The sequence below is a fragment of the Tyto alba genome, unplaced genomic scaffold (genome assembly GCF_018691265.1).
Source record: "Tyto alba isolate M040663 unplaced genomic scaffold, T.alba_DEE_v4.0 Super-Scaffold_38, whole genome shotgun sequence".
Lineage (NCBI taxonomy): Eukaryota > Metazoa > Chordata > Aves > Strigiformes > Tytonidae > Tyto > Tyto alba.
This window is the reverse complement of record NW_024881313.1, coordinates 10,374,406-10,388,265: the sequence shown is the minus strand read 5'-3', so window position 1 is coordinate 10,388,265 and position 13,860 is coordinate 10,374,406. Positions and strand designations below refer to the sequence as shown.

Genomic DNA, 13,860 nt, shown 5'->3' with positions numbered 1-13,860 from the left:
GAAGGATAAGCCTCTGAAGTACTCATTTATCTTTAGGAACAAGAATTATTTATTGTGAGATATCAAATAGCAACAAGATTTTTTTTAAAGGACTTTGCCTGATTTCTCTGTTTTTTTTTTGTTGTTGTTTTTTTTTTGTTTGTTTGTTTGTTTGTTTGGGTTTTTTGTTTGTTTGTTTTTTAATCTTCAATGAATGTGTGGCAGTTACAGCACTGCTGGTATCCCCAGACTCTGAAAATTAGGACATATTGGCCAATTTTTCAGGAACTTTTATTGACTAATCCAAGTGGAAGTGACTTAGAAAAAAGGATTTAAAAAAGAGTATGAATGAATTTCCTATCCTATATAATCACACCAGTGAATAGACTTTACCCAGCTCATATTATTTCTGGGCTTTTAATCAACTAATTCATACCGTAAACCTCCGATGTGATTTCGTCTATACAACTCAACCTCCATCCTGTATGTCTATGGCTTGTTCCTAGAACTCCTGTGGTTCTCCTGCCCTTCCCAAGTATTAGAAGGTGGCCCACATCGAGAAAAACACTAAGGCATTTCTCCTGAATGTTCACCTTGAAGAGAAAACACAGCAAGCCTAAGCAGCAGAGATTTCTTGCCCCCTCTCCCATTCTTCCTATCTCTAAGTATATAAGATGGCTTCTTCCTCCTTCCACATGCTCTTTTCAACAAAGCATTTATAGTGAAAGTCGAGGTTTCTAATGTTTAATCACAATGGGACATTTAATGAGGCATTCTTTGAGAAAGCTTTTATCAAAATATCCATTTTGTCTCACTTCAAGACAATCATTTGAGAAACACTAAAAATAATCATTGTAACTTCCCTACATACTTAACATTCTTTAATAACTTTCCCATAAAAGATGCATAGCCTTGACAGTCACTCCATTCTAATTGATTATTATCTAAGTAAAATTGTTTGACAACTAAGTTACTTTTCCCTAAACTTAAAAGAATTGTTTCTTCACATTTCAGCATTATACTAAACTTTTGACCATGCCATTATGGGTTTGATGATGGTGCAGATGCAAGTCCTTCAGAAGGTAGCAAAGTCTGTTCTGATGTTGTTTTCTTGTTTCTTGGTTTTATGCAAGAGTTTGCCTCACTGTCTGTTGGTCATTCATCTTCCACAAGCTACTCCTTAGGTCTCACTCAGCAAATGATTATTTCACCATCTTCCATGCTTATCTGTTTTGTGTGTACTTGAATTGGGCACATTTACTGTGAATTTCATGGAATATATGTCTATCCATTTTACAATAAATAACATGTATTTATGTTTTGTTGTGACTGCATTACTGGTGAAAATGGTTTGATCCTCGCAAGATTTAAGATTAGACTTGTAAGCAATTGTTTGCAAAAATAGGGTTTACTTTTAGGGGTATCTATATCTACTTTTTTCCTCTTATTTTTGCCTCTGAGTAATGCTGGCATACAGTCATGAGTATATGGGGTTTTAGTTTGAGGATTTTTTTTTTTTTGGTTGGTTGGGCACTGTTTTATTATTTGTTTTGTTTTAGATTCAAGCACTGAACTGAACAGTTATTACTGAATTTTGTGAAAATATTTCTCTATGCTAAGATAGCATGCTATATAATTGATTAGCAAAGTTTGCGTTTTTTAGTATAGGCCTGGGATACGGACATGGAAAACATGGCTAAAATAAATCAGATGTGCAAGGGTATTACAGTACACAGTATTATCTGAAGTAACTGTCCACATATTAATGGTTAGCAGCTGAATGCTTGAAGAAAGTAGTATATAGTTATGTTGCTTTATCCATAGTGAAAATGATAACCATGATAAATACTATGCATAAGCCAACATACTCTGTCTATACACACACTCCCTCTAATAGTTTATAACATCAGCCAGTTAGCTAAATGATGTGACATGACTGAAATTCCATTACTGCAGCAACTCCAGAAATGCATTACAAGCCCACTGTCTAGAATACAGTCTGTGATAACACATCAATACTAGCATTATTGAACTCTGTATTTGATGATCACTGTGATAATATCAACCTAGTGCATGAACACATGACTATTAAAGCAGGTTTTGTAGATTATGGGGAGAAAAATTTATTTTCTTCAGAATATGAAAACATGTCACTAATTCTACTTGCCACTGTCTGACAGTTGGTCTGCTTCCTGCCTCTACTATTGCAGCTTATCTGTCCTCTTAATATTATCAGTTATGCTTGTCCAGCTCACTGAATGTGAGACTTTCCAATACAAGCTTCCATTTTCAGATGGCTCTACAATATTCTTGAAGAGGGGTTTGGTTTGGTTTTGTTTTTTTTTGGGGGTGTGAGGGGGTATGTGTTTTTGTTTTTTAAAGAAAATATGACTTGACTACTTTGATAAACAATTTTCTTGGATATTTAGCTTGTTTCAGAGACTCCAGTATTATTGGAAAGCAGATGGAATGTCTCTACTGGTATCTTGCCATCCTGACAGAATGATGGATGTGAGCACTTGAAAAATCTTTATCTTATTCTACATTGCTTTTAGATGTTTCCTAGCTCCTGCCTTGAAACTGACACACAGCTTTGCTTACGTTTTTTATGGTACTTCTGTGCTTTGTGCTTTCATCAGGTTGAACACTGCACATACTCATTCAGCTACTACATCTCACTTTGTTTCTTACTTTTTTTCCTGTATTTATCCACACTATAGTACCTATACTTATGTACATATCAGAGCTCCAAAGCTGCTGTAGAAAAAACCTAATTTTTGGCTTAAACGTACTAATTTAACCTTTCACGTACATGTGCTACTGTCAAACACTCCTTTTCAACTTAGTGTATCATCTTCTTTCCAATGCGTAAATTGTCTTCCGAGTGCTACCTATGACAAAACAATTAGATTTGTAGATGAGGAGAGAGCAGTGGATGTCATAACTTCAGCGAGGATTTGAATGTTGCCTACCCCAGTATCCTTGTACCCATGTTGAGATATTATGGTCCTTAATGGTGGTAAATAGTTAAAAAAAAAAAAAAAAAAATAAAAAAGAGTGGCTGGATGAGCTGTCTCACAGGCTAGAAGAGGCTTCAGGGAGAACTAATAGCAGCCTGCAAATATCTGTGAGGAGGCTATCAAGATGACAAAGCCAGGCTCTTCACAGTAGCACATACTGGGAAGATGGGAGACAAAGAAAGTTGAAACAAGAGAGACTCAGACTGAATATAAGGAGAAACATCTTCATCATAAGACAGTCAAGCACCAGAACAGGTTGCCCAGAGAGGTTGTGCCATTTTCATCCTTGGAGGTTTTTAAGACCCAACTGGATAAAGCCCTAAGCAATGTGGCCTGCTCTCATAGCTGATCCTGCTTAGAAGATGAGATTGGACTTCCTGCGATCCCCTTCAACCTGAATTATGGTCTTAAAGCAGTAAAAGGCCCATGCCAATAACAGTTTTATTAAGTTTTACTCCCCTTGCCTTTCTAATTCTACACTGAGATCGTTTGTTGTCAAATACAGATTCTGCCTTACCTTTACAAAATTAATACAGCAGGTTCTATTCATATCATATTAGAGACTGTGTTTATTATTTGGCATGAATCTATGAAGCAATGTGCAATATGATGTAGGTTACCATTAGTTTTCACAGTGCCATAGAGAAATAGTAAAAATTAAGAGGATGTCATTCAATGAAGTGTAAGTTTCTGCATGTAGGCAGGAAGAATCACTTACGAAAAACCCTAATAAGACATGAAGTAGTTGTTCTTCAGAATAGTATCTGAAAATAACAAGTCAAACATGAATAAAGAAATTAATGATAATATTAAGAAGGCTACTTTTTCTTAATAAAGATATCCTTTGCAAGCCATGAATTAATTCATTTTTTCCACTCAGTGATGATAAGACACCAAATGCAGCATTGTGCCTAATTGGAAGCACTATGGTTCCAGAGAGATATGAACCAAAGGGAGTTACTGCATTGAATTCTCAGGTTTTATCTGAACACAGATAAAAGTGACACATATGATCAGATGTCTAGAAAACATTTTCTGTGAGGAAATGCTGAAGAAATTAGAGATAGAAAGGTTACAGAACACAAGACTAAGGGATGATCTGATAGACCTCCTAGTAGGTAATAAGTAGTTTAAGAGAGGAATGGAGTAATTTGTTTTCCTTCTCCACTCTGTCCAGGACAAAATGTCCTGGGACCAGACTACATCAAGACTATTCAAGTTAGATATGACAAAGGAATTTCAGAGTAAGGACAACAAAGTAAGACAGTAGGTCATCACTGGCAAATTTCCTTTATTGGCAATTTCTAGAGACTAACTGGACAAACATCTGTCAGGAATTATGCAAGTACCACTGATGCTACCGTAGGGAGAGGAATGGATAGATGACTCAATGATTTTCTATGGTTCTATGAGGAGCGTCATCTATGATATCGGTCCTTTTTGTTTCTCTTAATGTAACATTGTAGGTGGCACTAGTATTTTTTTGCTTATAGGCTTAACTCCTGTTATGTTCTTGGGTATCAGCACTTATGGACTGGTGTGCAACATGGTAGTAGACTGTTGCTTTCCCAATTCAGTACTTGCCAAAGTTTGTATTAGGCACCAAGTACTGAAAGCAATTTTGCTTTTATGAAATCAGGTTTACTTTAGTTGTAGCCAAGTTTGTGTACTTGTCTATTTACATAAGCAAACATTTTGCCTGCCTTTTCAAGAGTTATTATAAATTATACTATTATATTATTATTAGCAAGTCTAAAATCCAATATCTGATTTTCTCCATTTGCTTTGTCTTATTCACACCAATGAAACTGAGAAGCAGACATTTTATTTCCATGTATGACAGACTCAGCAGATCTTACTCCTTCAAAAATGCAATTTCACAATTTTAGAAGCTTTTCTCAATGCAACATATTGTATTATCCATTCCTGGTAAAATTTGCTGCTGCTTACATTTCTATTACATGAAGAATCATAAGTTTAGTGTTAATAAATTAATGAATTTAAAGTTTTCAACTGAAGACTGAGTCTTCTGGTTGTCCATGGAGCCTGGTGTATAACTTAGAGCCTGATATTTTCCTGCAGTATTCTACAAGTAATTTACATTGTCCTTTAATAGTATTATGATCTTGCCACTGTATAATTTCAGTTCAGTTTTTTTATTCTTGAATCCAATTCTGTTTTCTTCCCTTGAAAAATGCTAACAGTCTTTGAAGCCTAGCACATTCACAGATGTCCCAGTATCTACTTGGCATTCAATTTCCTGTTTCTGTGCTGTGTCTTTACGCGTGGTGGTACTCTACATTATAGAAACCATATAAATTGCACTGTATTAATATATAGGTGTAAAATCTCATCCCTCCTCTCCCTCACTTCTTGTGTGCTTCCTTAGTATAACACATTTATTTAATTTCTTCATTTATGAGCTTCAGTATTGATACTCCCTTTTGAAAAAGTCACTGAGTATGTCCCCCGGTGCTGGGCGTTTTCTGTTATCACGGTATTTTTTTCCTATAACCAAACACTTTCCTTTTCACTTTCCTATTTATGAACTTAATTTTAGACTAGTTTTGGTGCATATACTTTGTAATTATGTACTTCTATATACCAATTTCTGTTAATTTAACTTGCATCTAGTTGTTCTCTGCACTTGATTTGCACAACCGAAGCTAAAATCCAAACTATACAAGCAAAATAAACCTCAACAACAATTTCTTATTACTTAAATATCTTAACCTTGAGGAGACTTGTTTAATCGTTTTCTTCAGCATTTAGGACTACACAGTGTAGGAAGACAAGGAATGTTTTTAAGGAATAGACTGCCTCTGCATGTTGCTGATAGACACTACATAAAAATTACAGATTTGCAATTAAAATGCAAAAATTTAATCAATTACTTTAAGTTGAGGCAGAATCATGTTAATGTTGAAGCACAGTGATCAAATAAACTAAGCACACATTCTTAATTTCCTTGGATTTAAAAAGTAGTATGTTGTACTTCCCATTAAAACACTCTCCTGTTGCATTTTGAAATACTGGATTGCAGAATTAGATACCCTGTAAAAGTGGATTTTTATTTTTATTAAAAATTATTATACAGATTCACGTAATGTATGTGGAACAAGTTGATTTCAGAACAGCTAGTGCTAGCTATTGGAGGCCATGTTCCCAAGTTAGAATTCATTTGTGTCCGAGTTAAAATTCTTATGAACTATTCAACCTGTGAAATTTGGACGTCATCACGGTTCCCCTTCTGCTTGTGTTTGAAAGAATTTCCAAAGCAAAAGAGTAAGACTAGACATGTCTAATTCCACTCATATATGCAGTGTGGATAGCAGGTCTGATGGGAAACCATAGAGAAGCACAAGCCAGAGATTCAGTTCCTAGGACACGAAGACCTTCCTAAACCCTTCTTCCTCATAATTAATTCTAAACATGAATATCCCAATAAGGCAGAACCAAGAAGATACTTGTGGGGTTTTTTTATATTATTATTTTATTATTTAAAACTGCTCTGAAGAAATAAAGACTGCCACTGTTCTTTCAAACAGTTCTGATTATGTGAATACTAATGGAAAAGGTTACTTAGAGTTCTTATTAAGTGATGAGTTTTTCTTTATATTTTTATAGGACCTTCATAATGACAATATAAATTTAGGGCTATGGCTGCTCATAAACCATTAGGAACAACACAAATATCTTCTTTATAAATGTGAAGGCAGAAGGTAGTGAAAAATAATTCAGTTTGAATGCATGCAAGCAAATGTATGTAAATTGCTGTCAGTCATCTATGTATTAATTTCACTGGCAAAATAACATTATAAATGATCTGTAGCCAACAATTCTTCACTTGATGACATGCAATGCAAATATTTATTCAAAACAGAAAAAGAAAATCACTTAAGGATAAGCATAAATCTTACCACGCCAATAGAAAAGTAGTTATTGATGATGTTGTAAGGCACTGGGTCTCCTTTCTCATCTTTATCGTTGGGTATTACTTCAAATTTCCACCTGTCCAGCAAAATCTCTGAGCTGTTCTCAATGTCTTTTAAGATTTTCATCAAATTCTCACCTTCATAACCTAGCAAAACATGAAAACAGTTATTTAATCAGGCATAATAAAGTTTCATTCTGTTTTCTTTCTCTTTCTAGATGACTGGTTGGACAGGGCTCTGAGCAACCTGACCTAGTTGAAGATGTCCCTGCTCATTGCAGGGGGGTTGGACTAGACAACCTTCAAAGGTCCCTTCCAACTCAAACTATTCTATGATTCTATGACTCAAAAAATGAAAACTATACAAATAAGACCCGAAAAGCAGGATTTTGTTTAAAGTATTGACAATTTTCCAGCACCTGTCATTAGAAGGAGTACAAATACAAAGCTGATTTCTGCACTCAGCTAAATTTATGTAAACTCAGATGAATTCTACAGATTTCACTGGACATCAGACTTACACTGGAGAAAATAAATTGATCTTCAAAACTTGCTAATCCCTTGGATTTTCCAAACTATTATAGCAGTTATCTAAAAAGTTAAGGTTATACTTTGTAAAATGTTGTGAAATTGATTTTAATATTTAAATGACTTTGATTTCAAAATTTATGAAAAAAAGACATACAGTAGGTTTGTCTGATTAAAGTCGGATGAGACTGAAAGGTTAAAAGCTGCCTACTATTTTTTGTTGATTGTTTCAATGTTGTTTAGCATAACAAATCCAAAACTTGAAATCCATAACTGATGATTTATCAGCAGAACTAACATTTTTCCATCTTTCAACAACTTCTTTGAGCCTCATCCTGAGATGAGATCTTACTCTTACTTGCCAAGAAAAACTCATGTATCTTTGGGTAATTCACTAGTAGTAGTAATTTACTACATTGTAATCTAAACTCAGTAGAAAACTTGTTTACACACTCCTGAGTATAACCAACATACAGTATGCATCTGTGCACACATAAAATGTGTGAGGATTTTACTAAGTGACATTATCAACTCTGAATACTATTCAGACCAAATGACTTTGTACTAGATAACTAAGATCTGTGGATTAATTTCTTCATCAAATCAGAAATAAATGTTCATATTCAAGTGGTATGTACATCCTGGTTCATTAACAGTTTTACCAAGCAAAGCCTCACTGCTTAAAACCTATGGCTGATATATTTCTTTATGGCTGCATAGCATGGTTTTGTTAGTTACTGCCAACCACTGCATAGCAGCAGCAAACACAATTCCCTTTGTCTGAATCCTGGAGATAGCTCTCCAGCAATTTACTTTCTGGAAGCCCTGTCTCCTCTCCCATCTATGGAAGATTCAGAAAATCTGTGTTATGGCACTGTTTACCACAGAGCAACAGGGTAAAGAATGACGGTAAGCCAGAACACTTTCATATTGTCTTTTTCTACTTTAGTCCAGATGGAATCACTCAAAACAGAAGGTAAATAAATACAAGTGAATGGAAGGACAGGTCCTGACTGATGTAATAAAATGTTATAGCTGACCCTGCTTAGAACAGGAGGCTGGACTAGTGACTTCCTGTGACCCTTTCCAATCTGAATTATTCTATCTTTCTACTCTATGAACTGTTCAGAAAGTGAAACAAAGCTGATTTAATGGGGTTTTAGGTTGCCTACTTTTTTTTTTTTCTTTCTTTCTTTTTTTTTTTTTTTCTTTCCTAAACCTACGTGAATTAACAATCACCAGTCATGACAGAGAAAATAAAGGAGGTCCTCAAATGATCTGACATAACATTATGGTTAACAAGGAAGTTCTATAGCACAGAAACTATGGAAAATTTGCTGAAAAATATCTGGTAACAAGGCAGACATTTGAAAAATAAATTTGCTGTGATGGGATAGAAGGAAGAGATATCTACAAAGGCTGAGAAGTTCCAAATACACAACACCTTGACTGAAACAACTGAGACCTGAGACAGAACTGGCTGTGAGCCCATAAACTGACACGCTTTCACCAGAGACTGAGACTTGCCTAAGACCTTCTTCTTTGTGTCTCCTTCAAGTAATCTTGCAATTCAAATACTGAATGGAAATAAGTTATTGGAGGAGCTGAGAGTAAGGCTCCATACATCCAGGAAAGGATGCAAAGGGTACTAAAGGTTTGACTTTGCATGTATTCTCCTTTCAGCATTCTTTGCCTTCTCATTTCCTGATAAATAGCACCACAGCACTTACTGTCTGGAATCCTCCGTAGGAGAAGAGAAGGGGAGAGGATCAAAGGAACTAGTCTGAGGCTGAGACACATTTGTCATTTAATATTTATGAATATTAAAAAAGATGAAACCACTCCAAAACCATTATTCACTGTTTTCAGTAACCCTTTCAGAACAGCCCCAATTAAAATCCATTTAAGAATATTCCTTTTATAAGGTATTGATCAAAGAAATAACTGTAATACAGATGGTAATTTTCCAACCAAATAGCTTTATACTACTCTTATTGCACCTTGAAGCCTTTTCCATGTCAGCAGAAGCTACAAACAAGGTATCAAGAGTGATTACAACCTTTAATAACTATAAAATTTTGCATATAACATTTACATATAGCGAATTCCAAAAACAGGAAAGGTGATAATGTTTTTTTGTATACATTATAAAAAAGAAAACCAAATGTTGAGAGTAAACTTTGATGCAAAATTTTTTTTTTCCTTCTAATTAGATAATGCATTGTACTTTAATTTGTGTTTACCTCCTCCCCATCTCAGACACCTTGCTAAATCATTGCCAGTCCCAAGAGGCAGGATAGCAACTGGAGGATGCTTAATCAAGTTCGCTTTCTCTGTGAATAAAGAGGGAAAGAACATAACTAAGGAACAAAAAAAAAAATCTAATTGTGTGGTACTGATAAAGTAACTCTATTACGTTTTGTTTCAGGGAAAGACAATGATACATGTTTTGTTTATGAAATTATGCTGCCTGCTCGGCAACAAACATTTCACCAAGCCACTCCATTATGCAGCCCCTTCTCCAGTCAATATTCAATCCTTAATCTTGATTTACTCAATTGTTATCACAAGGACTTTTGTAACCCACAGATGTGATAAACATTCATAAACAGTGATACTCAAGATCCTTCCAAGACTGAACATGTTGTGACCTCTGTTGCTCTCAGCTCTGCCATTCCCAGCTATGAATGCAAAAGAGTAATAGTTAAGGGCATGAATAATGTGATGAATCCTGTACTTTACATCTGGGTTACCAAATTTGTGTATAACTGTGTATTCACTTGGACTCATGTCTACACATAAGCACAATTATTAAGAACTCCCTGGAGCCAACACCACGAGTTCACCCATCAGAAATTAAACCTGTTACTCAAAAGGAACATTGACCCATCTGATCAAGTCTCTAAGTCTACGTATTTTGTATTTAATAAGTAATGTTTTGAAAGGTATGAATTTGCAGTGTCTTTTGACTCTTTACTGGTACTTTTGTAGCATTACAAGCTAAAGGATCTCTGTTCAAAATCCAGTGAGAAAACTCTTGTCAAGAAATACAGCCTATCCGAAAACTGGAATTAGGGCAGCTATCCCCAGGTGTAATATTTCAAATGTATAATTTGTTAAATTCACCATTTAACTGGAATGAGTAGTATATCTACTTTAAATGTTATATCTGAATAGTTAAACAATCAGCTATTTTGTTCATAGAATTATGCACAATTATCATCAACTCTCTCTCAGCAGCAGTTTAAATAACCAATTAATGTGGCAGGGATATCTTGTTATTTATGAATTTCTCTCATCAATAGTTTAGGAAGATTTAACATTCACAATACCAGTGTACTGCAAATCTTAAAGAGAATTTAATATTTAATAGAGTAACATTAAAAAAAATAATAATTAAAAGTCTCAAAATGAGGAGAAAAAAGTTTCGGATTTTTTTCCCTTTATTTGTGTTTGTTTTTTTTTTTTTTTTTGGTTGGTTGTTTTTTTGTTTTTTTTTTGTTTTTTTTTTTTTTAATTTGCTTCTGTCTTTGCTCTCAACTAAGATTCTTTGTATATCAAGAGACCAGGGAAGAAAAGCTCAAACTAGAAAGTGTCTGTTCCTGGAAACAGACGATCCCTTAAACTTCATATGTCAAAGGATTTTTGTTTGCTAAAGGCAGCATTGAAAATCTATTTCCTGCACCTATGAAACAAATGGATCTTGGATCCCCCAAATAATTTCTTAGTTCTGTACCACAAAAGTTGCTGCAGAAGACAGTATTTTACTAGGACAAAATACAGGGGTTTTTCTCAAATAATGCCACTGAAAGAGAAAGTAACTGCATGGCATTTTAGACCTCATGAAAAAAGTGATGACACAATTAACAGCTGCAAAACTTCACCTCTTCCAAGTTTAGACAATACACCTGATTTTTATGTACATTGATTTATGATTCTGAAAGCTATTTGAGAGTTACAATCAACAGCTTGCATTTGAAAAAAAAAAAGATTTTTTTCAAACCAATATTAAAAATATGCCGATGTTATCATCCGTTCCTTCATGACACAAAGCACACACTTTTAAACACTCTTAATTTAAACTTTCAGTTGAATCTTCTGAACCCTTTTCATCCCCTTCCTAATTTCCATCATCACATTCCCATTGTTTTTTAATCTGCTTCCCCTCTAAGTTGAAATAAACAGTCATGTGGTGTGGAAGATATTCTCCCTAATAAGCCTTGAGAAGTTTAAGTCTGTAGTATCTTTACTTCTGGGCCTTCCTAATGATGTGTACAGAGGACTTTATGATCAACTGATGAAAAGAACTCCAAAACTGAAATGGCTGTTAGCCCCTTATCTCCATTATGGGATAATAGATCATAAACAAAAATTTGGTAACTAAAAATGAAAATTAGCTAAGGTAAATGATCTTAAAAGAAACAACTTTGATTTGATTCAGTTTGGGGAATAGACTTTGAACTGAAATTAAAATAGATTGATGCAAATTTCTCTAAGGAATAGAAACAATGGACATGTCTATGAATTTTGAATATCCTTTTCAATTTGAATATCCTTAAAAATAATCATGTCCCAAACTAATACATTTTTAAAATTTAAATGAACAAGATCTTTCTTGAAATACCTGCATCCATACTTCAGTATATAGGGAAAAGCAGTACAATGAAAAACAGTCATGCAAAACTATGTAAAAGATATTGATTACCTATGCAATCCAAAATCCAGCCTACTGTTCCATCTCCACCACACGCTAGTACTCTGAACTCAGGAACATCTCGGAAAAAATTTAACCTAAAAACAGCAAATGAAGATATCTAATTATCATAAATTCATTGCACATTATGCAAACATTTTATGGCTTAAGACATTTCATTTAATAGTAAATGGCAAGTGAACACTTGAAATAATCACATCTGCTCATTCATTCATTTTTTAGACAAATACTATCCAATGTGGTGTTATCTGAAATATTTAATATGAAATTGTTAATTCAAGGGTTATTATGGTACACTAATACTAGAAATAGCTTGGACCTGATGCTTGACCCAAATCTTTGTCTCAGTTCAAATCTTGTTTGAAACTGTTATCAGAAAATATTATCTGTTTACCTAGTTGTAAGTGGATATGTTGTCTCTCAACACAGAAAGGTGTAAGGTGGCTAAACGTATTAGCCATATTTCCTTGTGAGATGCTAGCTATAAATGTATATGAAAACAGTATATTTCTGATAATACACTAACAAATATTAAACTGAGAATTTTGTGGTTGATAAAAACAACTTTACATCATGGCTTAATACAAAATGAGTAAGCACCTGATTGAATGAACCCATTCCACCAGCCTACAAATCATATTTTAAAAGTGAAATATCTTTAGTAATATCTGCCTGGTTATTTCTGCTTCCATATCCAATGAGTGCTGGACAGTATCACCACCTCATCATCCAGTTGATCCAATACCAATGTTCCATATTGTTGAAAAGCAAGGATATATTAAAACAATTCTAAGTTGCAGTATTTTAAATTTAAAAGCATCTTCTAAGGATAGCTTTTGACACTGAAATTAGTTCTTAGACATAAATTGCAAATAGACAAAAACCTTCCAGTAATTTTGCTGAATTACTATATATATGTGTGTGTGTCTGTGAGTGTATGTATGTTCACATATATTCTGTTCATTACTGTCACAGACATCTTAATGCATATTCTATATGCTAGTGACCAGGTCCGATTTCCAGTTTGCAACTTCCTAATAAATGCACAATTAGTACATTGTACCCAGATTCTTCAATACAAATAAATATATTCAGCAACATGCAAGTTTTTAATTCAAACTATTTTCCATATGAAACTTTAATGCTGCATAGAGAATAGAGAATGGTGTTCCTGTCCCTAGAAAGTTTTAAAATTCCTCTAGGCTTCAATAAAATCAGGAACATATGAAAAACTGCAGAGTAAAAGAAAGAGCACGGGAGAGGAAATTATAAGCACAGTGGTCAAAATATGTTATTTAAGATATAGAAGGCGACAGGAAAACTTCATGTTGTATTAGTTTTCAGCCAGAATTTTAAGGTTAGCAAAGCTACAGAGAATCAAATCCCTCACATTGTTGCACCACTTTCTCTAATTTTCTCTGCTCAGAAGAGCCCTTAGACAGTTTCAAGTGTCAGGTACAATGTCTGAAGGATGCTTACGCGTTCTGTATTAAACCCTGCTTTTTTGCCCTTCTCACCTCTTATGTTCTACTTCACAGGTTCACAGGACAAGCACTATAGGATCTCTTCTGATCCAAAACATCATGTGCCAAATCTGACTAGGTACACTTGGGGAACACATCTTCTACTAAGCATACATGCTGAAAGACCCTCTGCTGGAAGTCACCTTCTGCCACTATAAGAGT

The 13,860-nt window shown here is 34.5% G+C and overlaps 1 protein-coding gene across 6 annotated transcripts in view; it reads right to left on the bottom strand.

Moving 5' to 3' along the window:
- DGKB (diacylglycerol kinase beta) overlaps positions 1-13,860 on the bottom strand; it is a 397,600-nt gene that overhangs the window by 190,493 nt on the left and 193,247 nt on the right. For all 6 annotated transcript variants that reach the window (XM_032991591.2, XM_042802008.1, XM_042802011.1 and 3 more), the window contains 3 exons: positions 12,167-12,252; positions 9,705-9,794; positions 6,920-7,080 (listed from right to left, as the gene is read on the bottom strand). In XM_032991591.2, the coding sequence (XP_032847482.1) occupies positions 6,920-7,080; positions 9,705-9,794; positions 12,167-12,252 (337 nt within the window). The remainder of the gene's footprint in view (positions 1-6,919; positions 7,081-9,704; positions 9,795-12,166; positions 12,253-13,860) is intronic.